The sequence below is a fragment of the Colius striatus genome, chromosome 1 (genome assembly GCF_028858725.1).
Source record: "Colius striatus isolate bColStr4 chromosome 1, bColStr4.1.hap1, whole genome shotgun sequence".
NCBI classification, from domain to species: domain Eukaryota; kingdom Metazoa; phylum Chordata; class Aves; order Coliiformes; family Coliidae; genus Colius; species Colius striatus.
Window position 1 is genome coordinate 70,136,351 of NC_084759.1, and position 17,671 is coordinate 70,154,021.

The 17,671-nt window shown below is 39.9% G+C and overlaps 1 protein-coding gene across 1 annotated transcript; it reads left to right on the plus strand.

The window, feature by feature from the left end:
- Positions 1-1,849: 1,849 nt before the first annotated feature.
- On the plus strand, positions 1,850-16,574 carry LOC104552286 (granulocyte-macrophage colony-stimulating factor receptor subunit alpha). Its single transcript, XM_061998421.1, has 11 exons — positions 1,850-1,937; positions 2,111-2,247; positions 3,188-3,308; positions 4,939-5,068; positions 5,161-5,336; positions 6,898-7,037; positions 8,805-8,843; positions 10,983-11,112; positions 11,737-11,830; positions 12,466-12,547; positions 15,630-16,574. The coding sequence occupies exons 1-11, from the start codon at positions 1,850-1,852 to the stop codon at positions 15,696-15,698; spliced, it is 1,206 nt and encodes a 401-aa protein (XP_061854405.1). The 3' UTR covers positions 15,699-16,574.
- The last annotated feature ends 1,097 nt before the right edge of the window (positions 16,575-17,671 follow it).

The window sequence follows — 17,671 nt, forward strand, 5'->3', positions numbered from 1 at the left end:
CTCTACTTCCACTCCATGGAAAAGAGGGCCTCAATATATACAATGATTGCTTTGGAAGACAAACACCATAATAACACCAATCCCACCCCAACCCTCCTTTCTCCCAGCTTTTATTGCTAAGCCTGTCATCATATAGTCTGGAACATCCCTTTGGGTGGGGGTTTTGGAGCGACAGCCTTGATGCTAGCCATGCACTGCTCAGCAATACCCAAAATGTCGGTGTGTTATCAAATCATTCTAGCTACAAATAAACAGCACAATGTGGTAGGGACTGCTCTGGGAACAGTTAACTGCGGCTCAGCCAGAAACAAGAGCTTCTTAAGCTAGAGAAGGAGAACACATGAAAGCACAGCTATAAACTAACTTGTTGAACCAGGCAGTAGTACTTAACGTCTCCTACCTTCACACAGCCTGGAACGGGAGGCACAGCCTCCTTCCCATGGTCTGTACACTGCTTCACCAGAGACAACGTTCTCACTGTGAGACAAGAAAAAAAGAAAATAGCCAAAAGAAACCTCAGTAGGTGTAAGATTCGGTTGCTTCTTTAAAAAATGCCTTCAGGAAAAAAGATTTCCAAAGAAACTCATCTGAAGACAACAGAAAATCACACATGTAAAAAATAGGAAGATACTAAAAAGGATAATAAGACTTTTATATAGCAATACATAAAGAGTTAAAAACAAGTAGAGAGAAATTATTGATGTGCACCAGAAGCAGTGAATGGAATCCAATCAGGTATCCATTGACTGTAATAGGAGCTTAAACAACTTGTGCTTGTGTAAATACTTGCAGATACTTTTAGATGTCTAATATCAAAATTCACCCGACCTAGGCTATCTGCAGTTATGCTAACAGATCTGTTTCATTATTAAGATAGCTGAAAAGCTGTTCTCAGCTGATTCATGGTCAGAGAAGAAAAGAACAAAAGATGGTAGAAAATAGCAATGAAATAAGTAAATAATATATAATCCTAACGGTAAGTCCACAGCTTTTTTATCTCCCTCCAAGAAAAGAATGAGAAGTGACTCAGGACATTGCTCTAAATATTATTTTAGGGGTAATTAAGGCCTTACTACATGAAATCTTGAAATCAGCCCTAAAAGCCTTTTGAGCAAGACTGTAGATGTGCCATAGTCAAAGATAAGTAGGTCAGTATTTAATTCCTACTAAAACTCAAAGGAGATTTGGAACTTTCTCTTCCTGCTTTGCTTAGACAATTCATATCTCTTGGATGTTTTTCATGCACTCCTAAGACATGCTGGCAGGAGTGGGTACAGGCTCTGAATGTGACTGGTGGTGATGTCAGAGAAATGAGTCATCCATAGCCTGACAAAACCAAAAGCCAAGTCAACCACTTCCCAAAAGATGCCTTCAACAAACGGTTGAAAGCCAGCCTGAATGTTCACTGCAGCAGTAGCTGGAGCAGTGAACTGGAAAATCTAATGTTCACAGGATCAGAAAGCAAGAACACCTGAATTTCTGGTTGTACGATGAGGATAGCTATGTGGGACAACAGTAATCCTAAATCATAGTCTCTGCACTGAATGCAGTGAGTGTATGTACTGTAACAAGTGTCTATGGCCTCTATATCTCAAACTACTGTGTTGTAATAGGCAATAATGAGCCTATTTAGTTCTTTCAAAGAAGAGGTGCCTGATAGATGTCCTGAAGCACACCTTCTGCTTGGCTTTTCTAAAGAATAGTTTCTAGGGGTGAACTAGACGGCATCTTTGACTCTTCCTGTGAGGACAAAAAAAAATGAAACTTTGCAGAAACCAAACTACACTTTGGCATATTTTTTTCTTTTTATTTCCTGAAGGCCTCATTGTGTCTTTCCAGAGAAGAAAAGATGCCTCATACTCTTGGACTCATCTGCATGATTTGCTGGTGTATGATCCCATTTCATCCTTTGCATGCTGACATCCAATGTACAGGGTGTAAGTATTTGTATGTTTTTGCAGATATAATCTGAGAAATGGGGTTTAGTTCTTCATTTACCAGAGACACTAATTATCTGGCAATTATCATCTTAAGCCTGACAGATACTGTCCTCTGCATTCAACAAAAACAACAGCATATCCTTACTGAACTTACTCTCTAACACTTTCAGCAGAGGCACAAGAGTCACCTATTACAAACGTGAAAATGAATTGGAGAGAAATGGAACTGTCCTGGGAGAGCAGCAAGAATTTCTCTAACTACAGATGTACCATCATGGACAGTGACAGGGAAAGTCTAGAGAAAGAGGTAAACTTGCTATTCATTGAGATAAATAATAACAGCTTTGTCTTTACCCTTTTTTGATTTCACCTGCGTTGAAAAAAATGAATCAGTTACAAGTAAAATCTGATCAGTGATTGTTTGCAGTCTATATCTTTACCTCTCAAGGACTGTGGAAAGCCATCACCAATGCCAGGGTGCATTTGCTGCAGGAAGAGCATCCCATGCATAACACAGAATTGAGCTTTTGGAACTAAGGTGAAAAGGAGGCAACAGTGTGCTAAGAAAAAGGGCTGTGAGACTCCTTGAGAATTTAGATAGGGCAACAGATTCTTCAAGTAAAATATTAATTCTGTAAACACAGTCATAGATTTTTGTTATATACATTCTTCACCTGTTTCCCCGTAAATTGGATCATGTCTGTAGCACAGGTTGTTAAAAGCTCATATTATCCAGAGGGGAAAGTGGGAAACTTAACAGAAAGGGAGATAAAGTTGGCTTATTTAGCCTAGCAAAGCAGATGCTTTAATTAGAAATACATCATCAATTAGAAAAAGACATCACATCTTCGTTGAAGGTTATAAGTATAACGCCATAGACACCTTTATGACCCCTGGAGAGGTCAGAAAAGGACTTCTATTTTGCTTAATCTTTTAAATTCCTTTGTGGTTCCCCGGTTTATAAACTATCTTCTGTAACACCACTGGGGTACTATTAGTCTTCTCTAATAGTTGCACAGTAGTGTATTATCAAACTCCTGAGCTGCAAAGCTTTTTGTGTTGCTATGCTTTTGATGACTCAACTCCACTCTACATCACCCTTCAGTTGTAAAGAGTCAGCTCTTGAGCCTAAAACACGTACATATACACACAAGATTTTGGCCCTACTAATTGAGTTTCTGAGCCAACATCATCTAGCGCCTACAGAGGTAAAAAGAGACTTAAAATATCAAAATGTTCTTTTTCAGGTGAACAGTCCATTATGCAAGTTTCCAGTGGAACAATACATCCCTTTGCACAAAGGGGTATTCTTTACCATTGAAGTGCCAAACACAAACATCTCAGAAAACTGCACCTTTACTCCTGGAGGTAATGTCTATGGCCTGGGTAAAGTTTTCTCCTTTTTCAATCTTTTAAAGGTAAACATTGCCCTAGAAAACAATTCCTTTTTTTTTTCTGTTACAAATTACTTTTTTGCAGATCTGTCAAATTATTTGCTCTCTAATTAATGTTTCCACAATTAAATAGATCAGTAATTGTATTATTCTTTTTCATACTAGGGCTCCAAAATGCCACAAAATTACAGTGGTTTAAGGGCAGATTCAAATAACTTCTGGCTGCTACTAATTAAGATGCTCATTTCTTTGTTAAATGCTTTTCTGCTGGGTTGTTGTTGAGTTTGTCAAGAGAAAGACCACAGAGGTAGCTAAAGGCACAGTCTGGAGATCAGTGAAACCTGAATACTAGGAGGAAGAGAAGAAAGGAAATGCCAGTGATGAGCAGCTAGGAGCAAAATGAACATAGCAGCCTCCTAACCTGGCCCTGGCTGCACATGCATGTGCACGCTCACACATCCATATGTACATATATGCAGGTTCCCTCAGCTGCTATGCAACCACTATGGTGAGGCAACTGTTCACAAAGTTATTCTGAGCCTGTCCCATGTGGGAGTTAAAGTGGGATTTAGATAGATCCTAGGTTTGTAATTCCAAAGCTGAAACTTTTATGGCCTGTTTTCATCATCCTTCTAAATTCAGAGCTCTCCACTAAAATTGCCCAGTCACCAGTGTCCCAATAACTGTGCATAACTGGAACATTTCCGATGACAGAGGTGATGAATTTAGCAGCTTGCTCATATCTGAGCAGAGAAAGTGCTTCCTACGCATCTCTTCCTGGGGACCTGACGGAAGAAACACTCTCATGGTGACCCTCAAACAGAAGCCAAGACACACTATCTCTTAAAACCTCTGACCCTCAGACACAAGCCAAGACACACTCTCTCTTTAAACCTCTTGCTTTTGGTGTTCCAGCTGGCCCTAGCCTTCAAGCATGCAGGTTCCCCAAGGGATCTTTTCCACAAGAGTGCTCTCAATACTGGGCACTGAAGGGGTCTGGAGGCAGGAGAATTACTCTTCAGCACTTTCCTGATGGAAACAACAGAAAGAAGCAGAAATCTGTCTAAAGAAGGGAGAAGGCGGCTGAGAATGTCTGCACAGGCCAGATATGAGAGACCTTCTGAAGAAACGAGGTTCCTACTTCATGTGCTCTAGAAAACAAACAGATCAAGTCACTGTTGCATGCATCAGTGTACAAAAACCTAGCTAGGAGGCTATTTGGTCAGAAGACAAAAAAATACCAACCTAATTTTTTTTTAAAAGTCACAGATTTTAAATACTGTAGGTAACATTCCAGGAGTGGATTCCTGGATATTAATAGCAAAAGGAGAAATCCTTCTCCCTCTAGCATCAGGATGGTGTTAAAAGTCAATGTGCCTTCTTTTACTTGTGTGAATGCTTTACTCACTCTCAGGCTTCACAGTTCAAGGGCAGTTGAAATAGTGTCAGAGTCCATCTTTCTCTCACTTGCCATGCCTATGCCTAACCCAAGCAATAACCAGCTGGAGCTACAGGGGTCTAACATATCTAAGCATGAGCTCAGATTCTCCAGTTTGAAACAGTCACACAATTTCTCCTCATCATGGATATTCCCGCGTTTGCAGGCATGGATGGGTCAGCCATTGAAAACTTCTCCTGTGTGATTTATACCATTTCCCTCATGAACTGCACTTGGCAGGCAGGCAAGGATGCTCCAGGAGACACACAATATTTTCTCTACTGGCAGAACTCAAGGTAAGCATGTCTGCTTGAGTCTAAGCAAGCCTGAATTCTGATTCGACACATCACACTGCCCACGTTTAACTAAGATACTTTGCTATTTACAGATATGACAAGGCAATGGAATGTGAGCTTTACATTAAAGATGAAAATGGCAGAAACACGGGATGTAGGTTCCAAAATGTGACAATAATGACTGAAAAAGCTTACTTCCTGGTGAATGGATCGAGCAAAGTCTCTCTGATCCAGTTCTATGATGAATACATTGACCTGTATAAAATTGGTAAGTGAATATTTTTATTTTATTGCCATTTGATGAAATAAGAAAGTGAAGAAATACTCTCTAAAAAGAGAAGAAGACTAAAATGAAGTCTTTAGGCTCTGCAGGACGAACTTTGCTCCCAACAGATAACAGAAGATAATTCCAAGTATTAACTGAAACAAGCAAAGGCAGAAGTAGCCTGAAATAACTGCTCAGAAAAGTGCTATGAACATGTCCTTTGAATCCAAGTGATCAAATGCAACTGTTACACTTTCAAGGCCATCTTTTTGATGGTTTCATTTTGCCACCCATTAATTCCATGCCTCCCTGAGAGCCAAAAGAGCTACATGTCCTAAATCCAGAGGGAGGGTTCAACTTGCAAATTAAGATGGTGTCAGCTAAATATTTGGGTACCTATGTGTGAGGTAGGTGTTTAAGCTCCAATAGAGACCTGGGACAAGATTCAGATGCCTAAAAACATGCTTCTAGTGCCATTTAAGACACCTTCAGAGACTTGAAGCATCCACAAAGCTTGCAGATGTGGCCCAAGCTTGCAGATGTGGCCCAGGACCTGTGAGAACCCAAAATCCTCCTGGGTGTTCTACTTTGTCTGAAATGTGCAGTGTGAGAGTGACTCCTGCCTGCAGCTGATGCAGGCTGTAAAGCCCAGAGCCATTCAAGTGAGTAAATCTGCTTTGTGGCGCACCAAACGGTCTTGCAGGCATCACAGAATCATAGAATGGTAGGGGCTGGAAGGGATCTTTAGAGATCATCTAGTCCAATCTCCCTGTTAAAACAGGTCTGCCTAGATCAGGTCACACAGGAACATGACCAAGTGGATCTTGAAGACCTCCAAGGAAGGAGACTTCATACCCTCCCTGGACAGCCTGTGCCAGGGCTCCCTCATCCTCACAGTGAAGTAGTTCTTTCTTGTGTCTAAATGGAATTTTTTGTGTTCTTTTACCTCTTGTCTAGATACAGAAGAAAGAAGTGATGCCCCAACCTCTGACATCCACCATTTAGATATTTGTAATATATGGAAAGCACTACTGATATGATCTCTGGTGACTATAGTGGTTAGACACTTAGGTCACACGTAGTTAACTAAATTTTAGCCACTTGAGTTCAGATGACTTGGTCTTCTATAGGCTGATCTGCTTTTGCAGGGGGGTTGAACTGTATAATCTCTGGAGGTCCCTTCCAACCTTGCCATTCTATGATTCTACATTAATAATATCACATGCACAAAATCTTCCATCTTTTGTCCTATGGAGACTTGCATTGTCAATGTGAAATTTAGATGTAGAAGAAAATGGCACTCTGCTGATTGTACTACTGAGTTACACAAAATCCTCCATACTTTTTGTAACATCAACTGAAGTTACTTCAAGTGTCCAGCAACTGAAGAGATATATTCCCAAGTTTTGCTACTGTATTTTACTCCCCTTTACCAGTTAACATTTGTTAACATCTGTAACACACAGTTATCGCTTGCTTCCACTTCACATGTATTTTGCTATGAGCTTACGAGTTGTAGCTGATTACTGATGATGCCTATGTTAATTATTTCATTTATTTCTAGAAATACTAACTCCTCCATTAAATGTCACTGCCGACTGTACTAGAGATTCAGCGAGTTGCACAATTACATGGCAACCACCCCTTACAAATCATGTGAAAAACATGAACTGTTTTCAGTATGAAATTAGCATAAAAAATAAGGTAAAAACAATTTCTTGGTTTGTATTTGGCACCATACCTTTGTACATGCAAGTTGAGAACATGCAAACTTCTGTTTGCATTGTTTATTAACGTCTCTCTCTTTAGCTGTGGTTTACTCCTGCTCCATCTCTGCTGGTCTTGTATCCCACTGCTCACGACTTTATTTCAAACTTATCAGAGGGGCAAAGCAGAAAAGCAGAGGAGAGCAGGGAAATGTTAGGAGGAGCCTCTGTTCAAAGACTAGGAGATCACCTGAAATGCTTTCCTGCATGAGAATGTCTCCCAGGACATTACCATGTGATGGCAGCCTGTGATCTGCAAGGAGGGGTCTACCTTGGTGGCAGCCTCCAGCCCAGGCCAGAGCCCCTTGCTCACCCTGCTTCCCAGGGCACCATGGCTTCAGCCACCCTGACAGTATTTTGCAGATGTTGGAAAGTTCCGAGCTGCCCTTCAATTTCAACATGTGGAATCATTTTTCCCCACCTTTTTCTCCACCACCTCTCTCAATGTCTTTTGCCCTTTGGCAGCCTTCCCTCAGACATTCTCCATCCCCTGGAGCCTGGTTGTGCCAACAAAACAACCCCCTCTTTCACAGTGTCTGCCAAAATCTCTGGTTTGAAACCAGTACTGAAACAGAAGCCACTCTGAATAACTAGATGCCAGCAGCTCTGGGGAAAGTTTACACAAGCCCAGAGTAGATGTCAGCAGTGGATACATTTGCTTTTCAGTGAGTTACCCTATGTTCTCTCTGCAGCCAGGTGTGATGCTACTAATTTCCTTCCAAAGTAGATGACAGACAAATTGTGTCCCTGAAGTTCTTTTTTGTTTCCATTGGCTATAAGAGAGGAACCTAAAATGGTTATCTCAGATGCAAACATGTATATACCACAAGTGAGCTTTCTCCTATCTATAGACAGAGCACAGCCAATTTATCATAATGATGACAGTCAAAGTGCAGAACAACACATAGTGTGTACTTTACCATAGCTGAGGTATTTCTGGTTTCCACCATGCATAACAGAGCAGAGAGGCTGAGGTGTCAAACACTGATCCAAGAAACTCAGTACCTAAAGGAGTTGGTTTTAACTCCCTGAAGACAAAGAGAAGAACAAAAAATGTTTGAAAGTTTGACAAGGAGGCAAGAAATAGAACTCCTCCTCCCCATCGCTGGGATACCTGTGTTACCATTACATGATTTCCGCATGTGGATAATATCTGCACTGGGACAAACTAGCACTCCCTACCTACCCCATTTCCGAGGAACAGCTCTGAAGCTTACTCTAGTGGCAATTATTCAGGCCTAAGTAACACAAGACCATTACAGGAAAGGTCAGCTGAGGATTAAACATAAATATACTACTGCAATAAAGCAAAGCATCATTAAAACTCATGAATTCATTCAAAATGAGGTTTGGATTTGTCTGGTTTTTGTATCTTGCATACATTAATAGTGTCTTCCTTGGTAACTATTTCAAGGAGCAATTGTAGCACATGTATCTTTCCAGCTGGCTGGTATAATTTGACAGAAAGATCTTGTGTGACAGAATGTTTTACAAGATATAACTAAAGTAACATTAGCAAAACACTTCTTTTAAAGAATTATATGTTACCTCTTTCCTGTGCTGCAGTCAGAATGGGCGACATTCAGATCATTCCTACATTTGGGTGTGAAGTTCATCTCACAGACTGAGACACCTTAATGTAGGGGTCTGCAAAAGGGCATGGATATAAAAATAATAAAAATGAAGATTTGTCTTTGGTTTGCAGGATGAGTCCAAGGAAGTGAAAAAGTATCTTCCAATAACAGTAAGTATTCCTGTCATTTGATAACTTGTGCTTTTGCCCACTTAAACACATAAATATCATTATATAAAATACACTTACTTCTAGAACTATAATTTTTCTATCAATATAGCAATAACAATTCAGGAAAATACAATCCTGTAGTATCTTTATGAAAAAACTTAATTATCCCTTTGGGATAGGGTAGCTTACTCCAGGCAGAATTTTCTGTGCATGTCACATGACTTAATTCATTCCATTTATAACATAAATTTGACCAATCTGGTAGCCTTCTATGTGGGCATAACTGACTGACTAGATGAGGGGAGAGCAGTGGATGTCATCTACCTTGACTTCAGCAAGGCTTTTGACACTGTTTCCCATAACATCCTCATCAGAAAGCTCAAGCAGTGTGGCTTGGATGAATGGACATTGAGGTAGATCAGGAACTGGCTGAATGACACCAGAGGGTGGTGATCAATGGCATAGAATCAAGTTGGAGGCCTGTGGCCAGTGAAGTTCCACAGGGATCGGTTCTGGGACCAGTCTTGTTCAACATCTATATCAATGACCCGGAGGATGGGATAGAGTGTTCCCTCAGCAAGTTGGCTGATGACACCAAACTGGGAGGACTGGCTGATTCCCCAGAAGGCTGTGCTGCCACTCAGCAGGATCTCGACTAGCCTGAGAGGTTGGCCTAGGAACCTCATGAGGTTCAACAAGGACAAGTGCAGAGTCCTGGATCTGAGGAGGAACAACCCCATGAACCAGTACAGGCTGGGGGTTGACCTGCTGGAGGGCAGCTCTGCAGAGAGAGACCTGGGAGTCCGGATTGATAATAAACTAAGCATGAGCCAGCAATGTGCCCTCGTGGCCAAGAAGGCCAATGGCATCCTGGGATGTGTCAAGAAGAGTGTGGCCAGCAGGTCGAGGGAGGTTCTGCTCCCTTTCTATTCTGCCCTGGTGAGGCCTCATGTGGCCTCAACTGTGTCCAGTTCTGGGCTTCCCAGCTCAAGAGGGACAGAAAACTGCTGAAGACAGTCCAGCACAGGGCCACCAAGATGATCAGGGGACTGGAGCATCTTCCTCATGAGGAAAGGCTGCAGGAACTGGGGCTGTTTAATCTAGAGAAGAGGAGACTAAGGGCAAATGTCATTAATATTTATAAATATCTAAATGGTGGGTGTCGGGAGGCTGGGACATCCTTTTTTTTTCTATTGTATCTAGTGACATGACAAGGGGTAACAGAAAGAAGCTGGAACACAAAAAGTTCCATTTAAACATAAGATAAAACTATTTCACTGTGAGGGTGAGGGAGCCCTGGCACAGGCTGTCCAGGGAGGGTGTGGAGTCTCCTTCTCTGGAGGTCTTCAAGACCCACCTAGACGCATTCTTGTGTGACCTGATCTAGGCCAATCTGTTTTAACAAGGAGGTTAGACTAGATAATCTCTAAAGGTCTCTTCCAATCCCTACCATTCTATGATTCTATGAAATAAATTTTGCTTAAGACAGATGTGACACTGCTTATAAAAACTGTGAACATTCTCTTTCCTGTATCTGTTGGTGGAAAATACTACCACAGTTTAGGACAACTAGGCAGAGTAAACATAAGGATCTTCAAAACCTGTGAAGTTAATACACATTGTCAGTCTTCTCCTGACAAACAAGTGGTTCTCTAAGCCCTGGAAGCATCTTAGGCTTGAAATATCATGACGCCAGATAATACAGATCTGTTACTGGATTGTCTCAAAAACATTAATTCTATTTTGGAAAGACAGACATCATCCAGGGAATATTTGAGTGATTAATCCCCATAAAGGTTACAAGGTGAATTTATAGGGTGCTTCTTCAGATTCAGCTTTCTGTCCTTTGGGTTCCTTTAGGATCCATACATAAGGACAGGGGAGCAAAAACATCCTTAAAACGTAATAAATTAAAGGCCTAACAATCTTCAAATGCAACTTTAAACTTCAAAAACTAGAAGGATTCAGTGACAGGATGAACTAACTTATCACAGTTTTATATATGGGGAAAAGAACATTTAACATAATAAAACCGTACAAATCAGTTTTTTATAGAAACTGGATCAGAAAAATAACACAGTCATTTTATTAATATTTGCCTATGAGTTGGAATGCACAGTCTGTTTGCCTTGATTTTAGGTAAGAGACACCAGATACGTATTTGAAACCTACGATGAGAAAAAAACTTATATTCTGAAAATCCGAGCAAGTGGAAAAAACTGCCTTGTAAGCTCAAAGTGGGGGGAATGGAGTGAGCCCATCGAGTTTGGTAAGACAGTGAAATATTATTTTAATATGGCTTATATTTCTTTATTCAGTATTACGACATTTGCTTCCCTTTTTCCTTCACACTCACAGATAACAAGTAAAACCTTAACTCTTACCCAATGATGTGGAAGGAACCATGTGGAAAATAGTAACGTGGAGGAGAAGCTATTTGTACTATGGCAACAGAGGCTGATATCAGCCTTTGATTAGTTTGGATTGTGAAAGCAGCGCTACAGGAACCAGCTGACCCTACTCCTTTCTGTAGCACATGATGAGGCAGCCTTTCAGTTCCTGAAGTTCCTGAAGGGGAATATCATCCCCTTCCTTCCGCATCTTCCTTTTCACCCTTTCCTCAACACTCTTTTTACAGTTCCATCACTTTTGTTCAGTTACTTGTTCTGTGGCTCTGTTTCTTCTCTTCCAGATTTTTTCTAATTCTCTACATTTAAAATTTTTAAATAGTTTAAAATCTGTCAAGTGTACTTTTTGATAAGGCTTGGTAAGAAGCTTAGTTGAAGTTCTTTAGATTATTCAAAAAAAGTGGGTTAAATTTGCATTCATTACTGATAATCACAAAGGTAGCTTTTTGGCACGCTAAGATGCTTCTCTCTCTTGGATGTTTCAGGTCAAGGGAAAGATTACTTTATTTTTGCAATTTTATTTCTGATAGCCCTTGGAACAATCACAGTGACATTGCTTCCATACTGTCTTTTCAAAAGGTAAATCAACCTTATCGATGTAGAAACTATATATAGAAATAATACTGTATCATAAATATTCCTCCTACCTTCTTACCTGCAAACTGAAATAATCTATTGATGTCATGAAGTATTATTACCAATACTGTTGTTGAGGGCACTTTGGCATGAAAAATCACTACATGTGAAAAAGAGGGAAAGGATGTTAAAGTTACGAAGTGGTTGATTCCAATAGATCCTGCAAAATACCCATTTCTGTTCTTACTCTTAAGCATTTAACATCCACATCACTTCAAAGCCATTGGCTTCATACAGTACCGGATATGAGGGAATCAGGGCAAATGATCATGTCACTACTTTGATAAAACTTCTCACTTTGTGGTGGAAGAAAGTTATGTCATGTAATTTATTGAAAGTCAATGTTCAATAAAGTATTTACTGTGACTGTCATTGCAAAATAAATTTTAGCTACCCAAGTGATGTGTGTAATAAGTTACCCACCAGTCTACACTCAAAATATTTTACTTTTTAGTGATTTGTGGAATAACAGCTATTTAATCTTGAAAGAAAAGAATGTCCTTAAGGTACAACATAAAGTATTTGTGTAAGTTACACTGTTTTTTTTATTTCTCCACAATCTGATTTTCTACCCAAAGGTATTGCAGTTCCAAAGGCATGCTCTCTCCTGTGCCACAACCAAGAGACAAATTTAATGAATTAACTGAAGAAGATAACCAGGTATGCTTTCAGACTTTAACTGATACATAAAGATGAGTGCTAAATTTGGTCCACTAAAAACTAATCTGCTCTCATGTAAACTATGCTGTCTTAGAACTAGAAATGCTCTATGTCAATGCTGAGACTACTGCTTATCTTGTACATATCTGCAGTCATATTTTAAGACCAGAGTTATTACATTTACTGTACCAGTTTTGCTAAGTTGCTGTTCACACTTTGAAAATAACCTAAAAGACAAAGCATTTGCCATGAGCATTTTTTCAAATAACTATGGTCATTATACAATGTGAACATATAAGTCTAACCTACAACCATATAAAAACCCTGTTGCAATAAGTAATGAAAATCGTGACAACCATGAAAACCAAGTCTCAATAGCTTAACTAGCTATCCTCTTTGCCTCACTGTCAGGTTTGCTAGGACAGTTTCGATGTTTTGCACAAATTGTGTTTGACCAATATTCTGCAGCATCCCCACGCAGTCTATCCTAATATGTTTAATTACCCTCACTTTTAAAAAGCTTTTTTAATGCCCTTTTACTGCACTTAAAATCCAATACTGCTTATCCTTATTCCTTTCTACAAGACCTTCCACACTTGAATGCTGTCAACAGCAATTAACTCTTCCAGTCTTCACATCTCTTGAGAATCAGGCTTCAAACCATTCATGCTTCTCTTCCAATTGACCCTGTGAACAGTGATTTGTACAGTATCAGCAAAGTGAGAGGATGCTTTGTATCATCTAGCTAAAGCAAAAATGTACTTTAAGTCAACAAATCAGGTGAGCTGTTTATTGCCTACAATCTTCAGTGGGCAACACCACCCTTTTCAATGAGGTTTTCAAAAGTGACACAGAAATTTTCCTTCAATCCCTTTCCAATCTTCAAAGTTATTAAGGTCTCCTCTCAGAGAAGACTGAAGTGGGATTGTATCAATACTTAAAAATACCCAAAGGATGGGTGACCAGAGTGATGGCATGTCTCTCTTCTGTAGTGCCCAGTGACATGACAAGGGATAACAGGCCCAAGCTGGAACATAGGAAGTTCCACTTGATCATGAGAAGAAACTTCTTTACTGTTCAGGTGAGGGAGCCCTGGCACAGGCTGCCCAGGGAGGGTGTGGAGTCTCCTCTGGAGGTTTTCAAAACCTGTCTGGACACATTCCTGTGTGACCTGATCTAGGTGCACCTGCTTTGGCAGGGGGGATGAACTAGATGATCTCTAAAGGTCCCTTCCAACTCCTACCATTCTGTGATTCGGTGATTCTATTACTACTAAAATGCTGTAGTTTTGGTAACTATAGCAGGGCATTGTCCTAACTTATTTGTCTTTGCTCCTATCATCTTTGGCTTTAATAGAAGCAAGGTAGTGATATAAGTTGGAAGAGTTTCCTCATGCACCTTAAGTCATAAATATTTGATACCTCGCTTCTTATCAGGCTTCCAGAGCTAAGGCTACAGAGCAGCAGCTGCCCATAATCCACTGTATTATTAAACAGTAATTGCTACTAAAGGAATAAGCAGTCCTTTGAAAATTGCTTGTTTTGTATTAAACTTACGTGGCTTCCAAATTCCTATGTACTACCAGAATTACCCAAATCACTCCACTATAACCCAGAAGCCTTTGTGGATGTGGTTTTGTAATCGGTGGCACAGGCAACTTCCACGCAGGCAGGAACTTATCAGCAATAACTGTCAGGGTTCAGCTCAGGTTGTCTCTTATCTGCCAATAAACACTGCAAGACAATTCCCGAATCTCTGATGTGTCTCAACATTTTCTAGACTCTTCTTTGCTTATTTTAACCTACTCCAGTTTTATTTTACATCTTCTCTCTACACGCATTTTAACACTGGTTGAATGCTGTAACTCTTCAAAGCAGATAATAAAGCACAAATAGGTTATCTCAGGAGAGCTTTCCTCCATTGAATACCAGGCTTAACTCTTCCTGGCATTTACTTTCAATAGATTTCTGAGTTATTTTGAAACCTGTGACATTCTTTGCTATTCATATCTTTTTAAAGGTATTTCCTCATTTTGTCCCTACTTCCCAACAATCTTCCACATTCTCTCATTATTTTTCCAATTTTGCACTACTTTTTCTCAAACCACTGAAAAATCCCTCACGATTTACAAGCTCAACCTTTCTGCACCAAGTTTGCACTTGTATTCTTAACAGTCACGTCAAAGAACTGAGTTTCCCTGTCATTTGCTATAGGTACGGTACTATCAATCAATTCACTTAGTGCACCAGACACCTTACATTCTTCTAAGCCATTATGTCTCTTACCTTCCTTCATTCCAAATGCTTTCCTCACACTCACTCAGAAACATACTTTAACACTGTGTTTTCCCCTTTTCCTGAAATAAATACATTCCAAGACACCCTCTGTGTGCAGATGAATTTTCCTGAGACCAGCTGAGTACCACAAAACACAATGACCGTGAAGCCCTACAACGCTTACCAATCCCACAGCTTTCCTAGACAAAATTCCCCAAGACATCCCAGTTTGATGTCCTGTAACATACGCTCAATATAACAGCAAGCTTGCTTTCTTTTTTGATGTGTCTTTTTTGTTTTTCCCTTCCTATCCTACTATCCTTCCGGCTTTTTTTAAAGTCAAATTCGTCTCCCCTCATTAATATTTTAAGCCCCAAGCTCTGTGTCAGTACTATGGCCTTACCTAGCAACTTCCACTTTCATAGAACTCCAGGTTAACCAATGTAAAACCATTTGAGATCAAATAAAACTTTTTCTCTACAAGTCTAGTTAATGCCTATGTACAGAAAACTTGGGCAATATTCACTGAATACATTTCTTCTCTTGGCTTGGTTACAGTTGCCAGGCATTGAAACAAACTATTATTATTTTTCCTTCCACTGACAAACATCTAGTTCTGATCACACACATTAAAAACAATTATTAACAGTCCTTAAAGCCATCTCCTCCAGCACTGCAAGCATTTCTTAAGCATTAGAACAGCAAGACAATGTGCCTTTGGTACTGGTGTATCGAACATTTAGAAATGTACATTCATTATTAATGGTGATGCTTATTGTATGTCACAGAATTTGTTTTCTCTTTAGACAGAACACATGAGTCTATCCAAAAATATTACTAATGAGGAAATAACCATTGTTGAAGAGATGACCTAATGTTCCATAAAAGAAAAAAGCACTTGGGATTCCCCACAATGAAAGAAAAATCATGGATCCTCTTGACAAGGAGTACTTAAAATCAGAATAGAAAGGAATGCAATCACCTGTAAAACTATTCATCCCATAAAAACCCACCTAAAATGGAGCACGGGGAAGATGTGGAGGAAAATCAGTAAAGCTTGCTCCTTTCTCTTTGTTCATAAATACAATGACCAGAAGCAAACATGTACTGTGCAGACTTGCTTAAACCTTCCTGAGACGATCTTCACAATGTGAGAGAAAGCCTCCCCTTCACAACACAGGAGCAGCATTTCCAATCTTCATTGCTATGATGCATCTTTCCTCTGAAGATAATTTCCTGTAAGACAGGACTGCTTAAAGAATACCACAGTAGTTGTTTTCCCAGTTTATTATTTCCCAGAGTATTTTCTGATGCAGAAACTAGCCACTTAAAGTGTATTTAAAATTACCCTTCAACTTTGCAAGCAGCAATACCAAACTGTCACAAGTTATGCAAAATGAGAAATGACACTCACCAGAAATACCTATTAATGCTGGGCTGCCCATCATCCATTTTGTCAGTTCAGTACTTCCAATACAAATGTGAACCTCTGCAATATTAACATGAACTTAACTCACATAGGTAACAGAAAAATAATCAAGTGTAACAGTTTTGAGAATTGGGATAGAATCTGTAGTAGGATTCAATAACTATATTTCAACTGCCAAGACTTCCTCACAGCAACACATTTATGCCCTTGGAAGCATGCAGAAGTCCCATTTCTAATGCATGGTGAAAGTAACATAGGCTTTAGATGCCAGCATTTATTAACGCAAATTCCAGATCTTTTCCCATTAAAGACACTTTTCAAAAGAAACGTATCTCAGCTGGTGTTCCAATAAGGCAGAAAACAAAGGCTTTTTTTAAAAGTCTCATTTATTGTTTGCCTCTTTATGTTCCCACACTGCATAATCACACATTGAAAATTGCTGCTGCATGACTAAGGGTCTGGAAAAGAATGAACACCAAGTAGAACATGCTGAACTGCACAGCACAGGTAAATTGAAGTTCCACTGGAAAAAAAAACCTCCACCTACACTTGCATTAACTTCTCTTCCCTCTGGAGAGGACAGGGAAGGTGTGGTGAAAAACATCCTCCACCTTTCGGGGGCTGCTCAAGTAATTGATTGTTGTGTTTGGTTCTTCCTTAGAAAGCTCATATAACAATACACTCACAGTGATGTTATGTGAGTAATCCTACTGTTACCTCTACCTCTCGTATGGAAAATACACCCACCATGCAATGTACTCATCCAGACAAAACTCTTCTGTGCTCCCCCACAAATCCATGTAATTACAACTGAAAGAGTGAGTGCCAAGGTCAACACCGAATGACCTGTCAGTACCATGGAGCCACCATTACCCAACAGGGTAAAACCACTCAGGGTAGGTGCATCAGGTTTGCTCTTGGTGCACATACAAAGCAGCCCTCTGATGTACTTACATTCAAAGACGGTAAAAGCACTGCTTGTGCAACAGGGAAAGGAGAAAGGTATATTATGTTTAAGAGGAAGACAATCATCAGCCACAGCCAAGTAGTTAATTTAAATACTGCATGTTGGAATAGCAACCTCAGAAAGCACATAAAAGAACTCACAGCTGGCCTGGATGGCTCAGCCTTCAGTGACTCATACACTGACACACTGCTACTTTCTTAAGGTACAGGAGAGTTCTTAAAAACAGGACTGGAAGATGAACACCTCTTTTGCCTTCATTGGTTCCCCCTGCTGTGTCTTTCCTTGCAGATTAAAGTACAAAAGTAAGATAATGTACATAGGAAGAATGGCACATAGGCATTACATCAAATAGCAATACAAGAAATTATTCATTTAGATTTTGGTCTTCTGACAAGCCCCAAAACTACACATCAACCAGCCAATATTGAAAGCTGACCTGCCTTGAGCTATAT

Excerpts from the sequence above, each read along its gene's own strand:
- LOC104552286 (XM_061998421.1), top strand. The coding sequence starts at position 1,850 with ATGCCTCATACTCTTGGACTCATCTGCATGATTTGCTGGTGTATGATC. Across the intron at positions 5,337-6,897 it reads CATTGACCTGTATAAAATTG|AAATACTAACTCCTCCATTA; the intron begins GTAAGTGAATAT and ends ATTTATTTCTAG. Across the intron at positions 11,113-11,736 it reads GAGTGAGCCCATCGAGTTTG|GTCAAGGGAAAGATTACTTT; the intron begins GTAAGACAGTGA and ends TGGATGTTTCAG.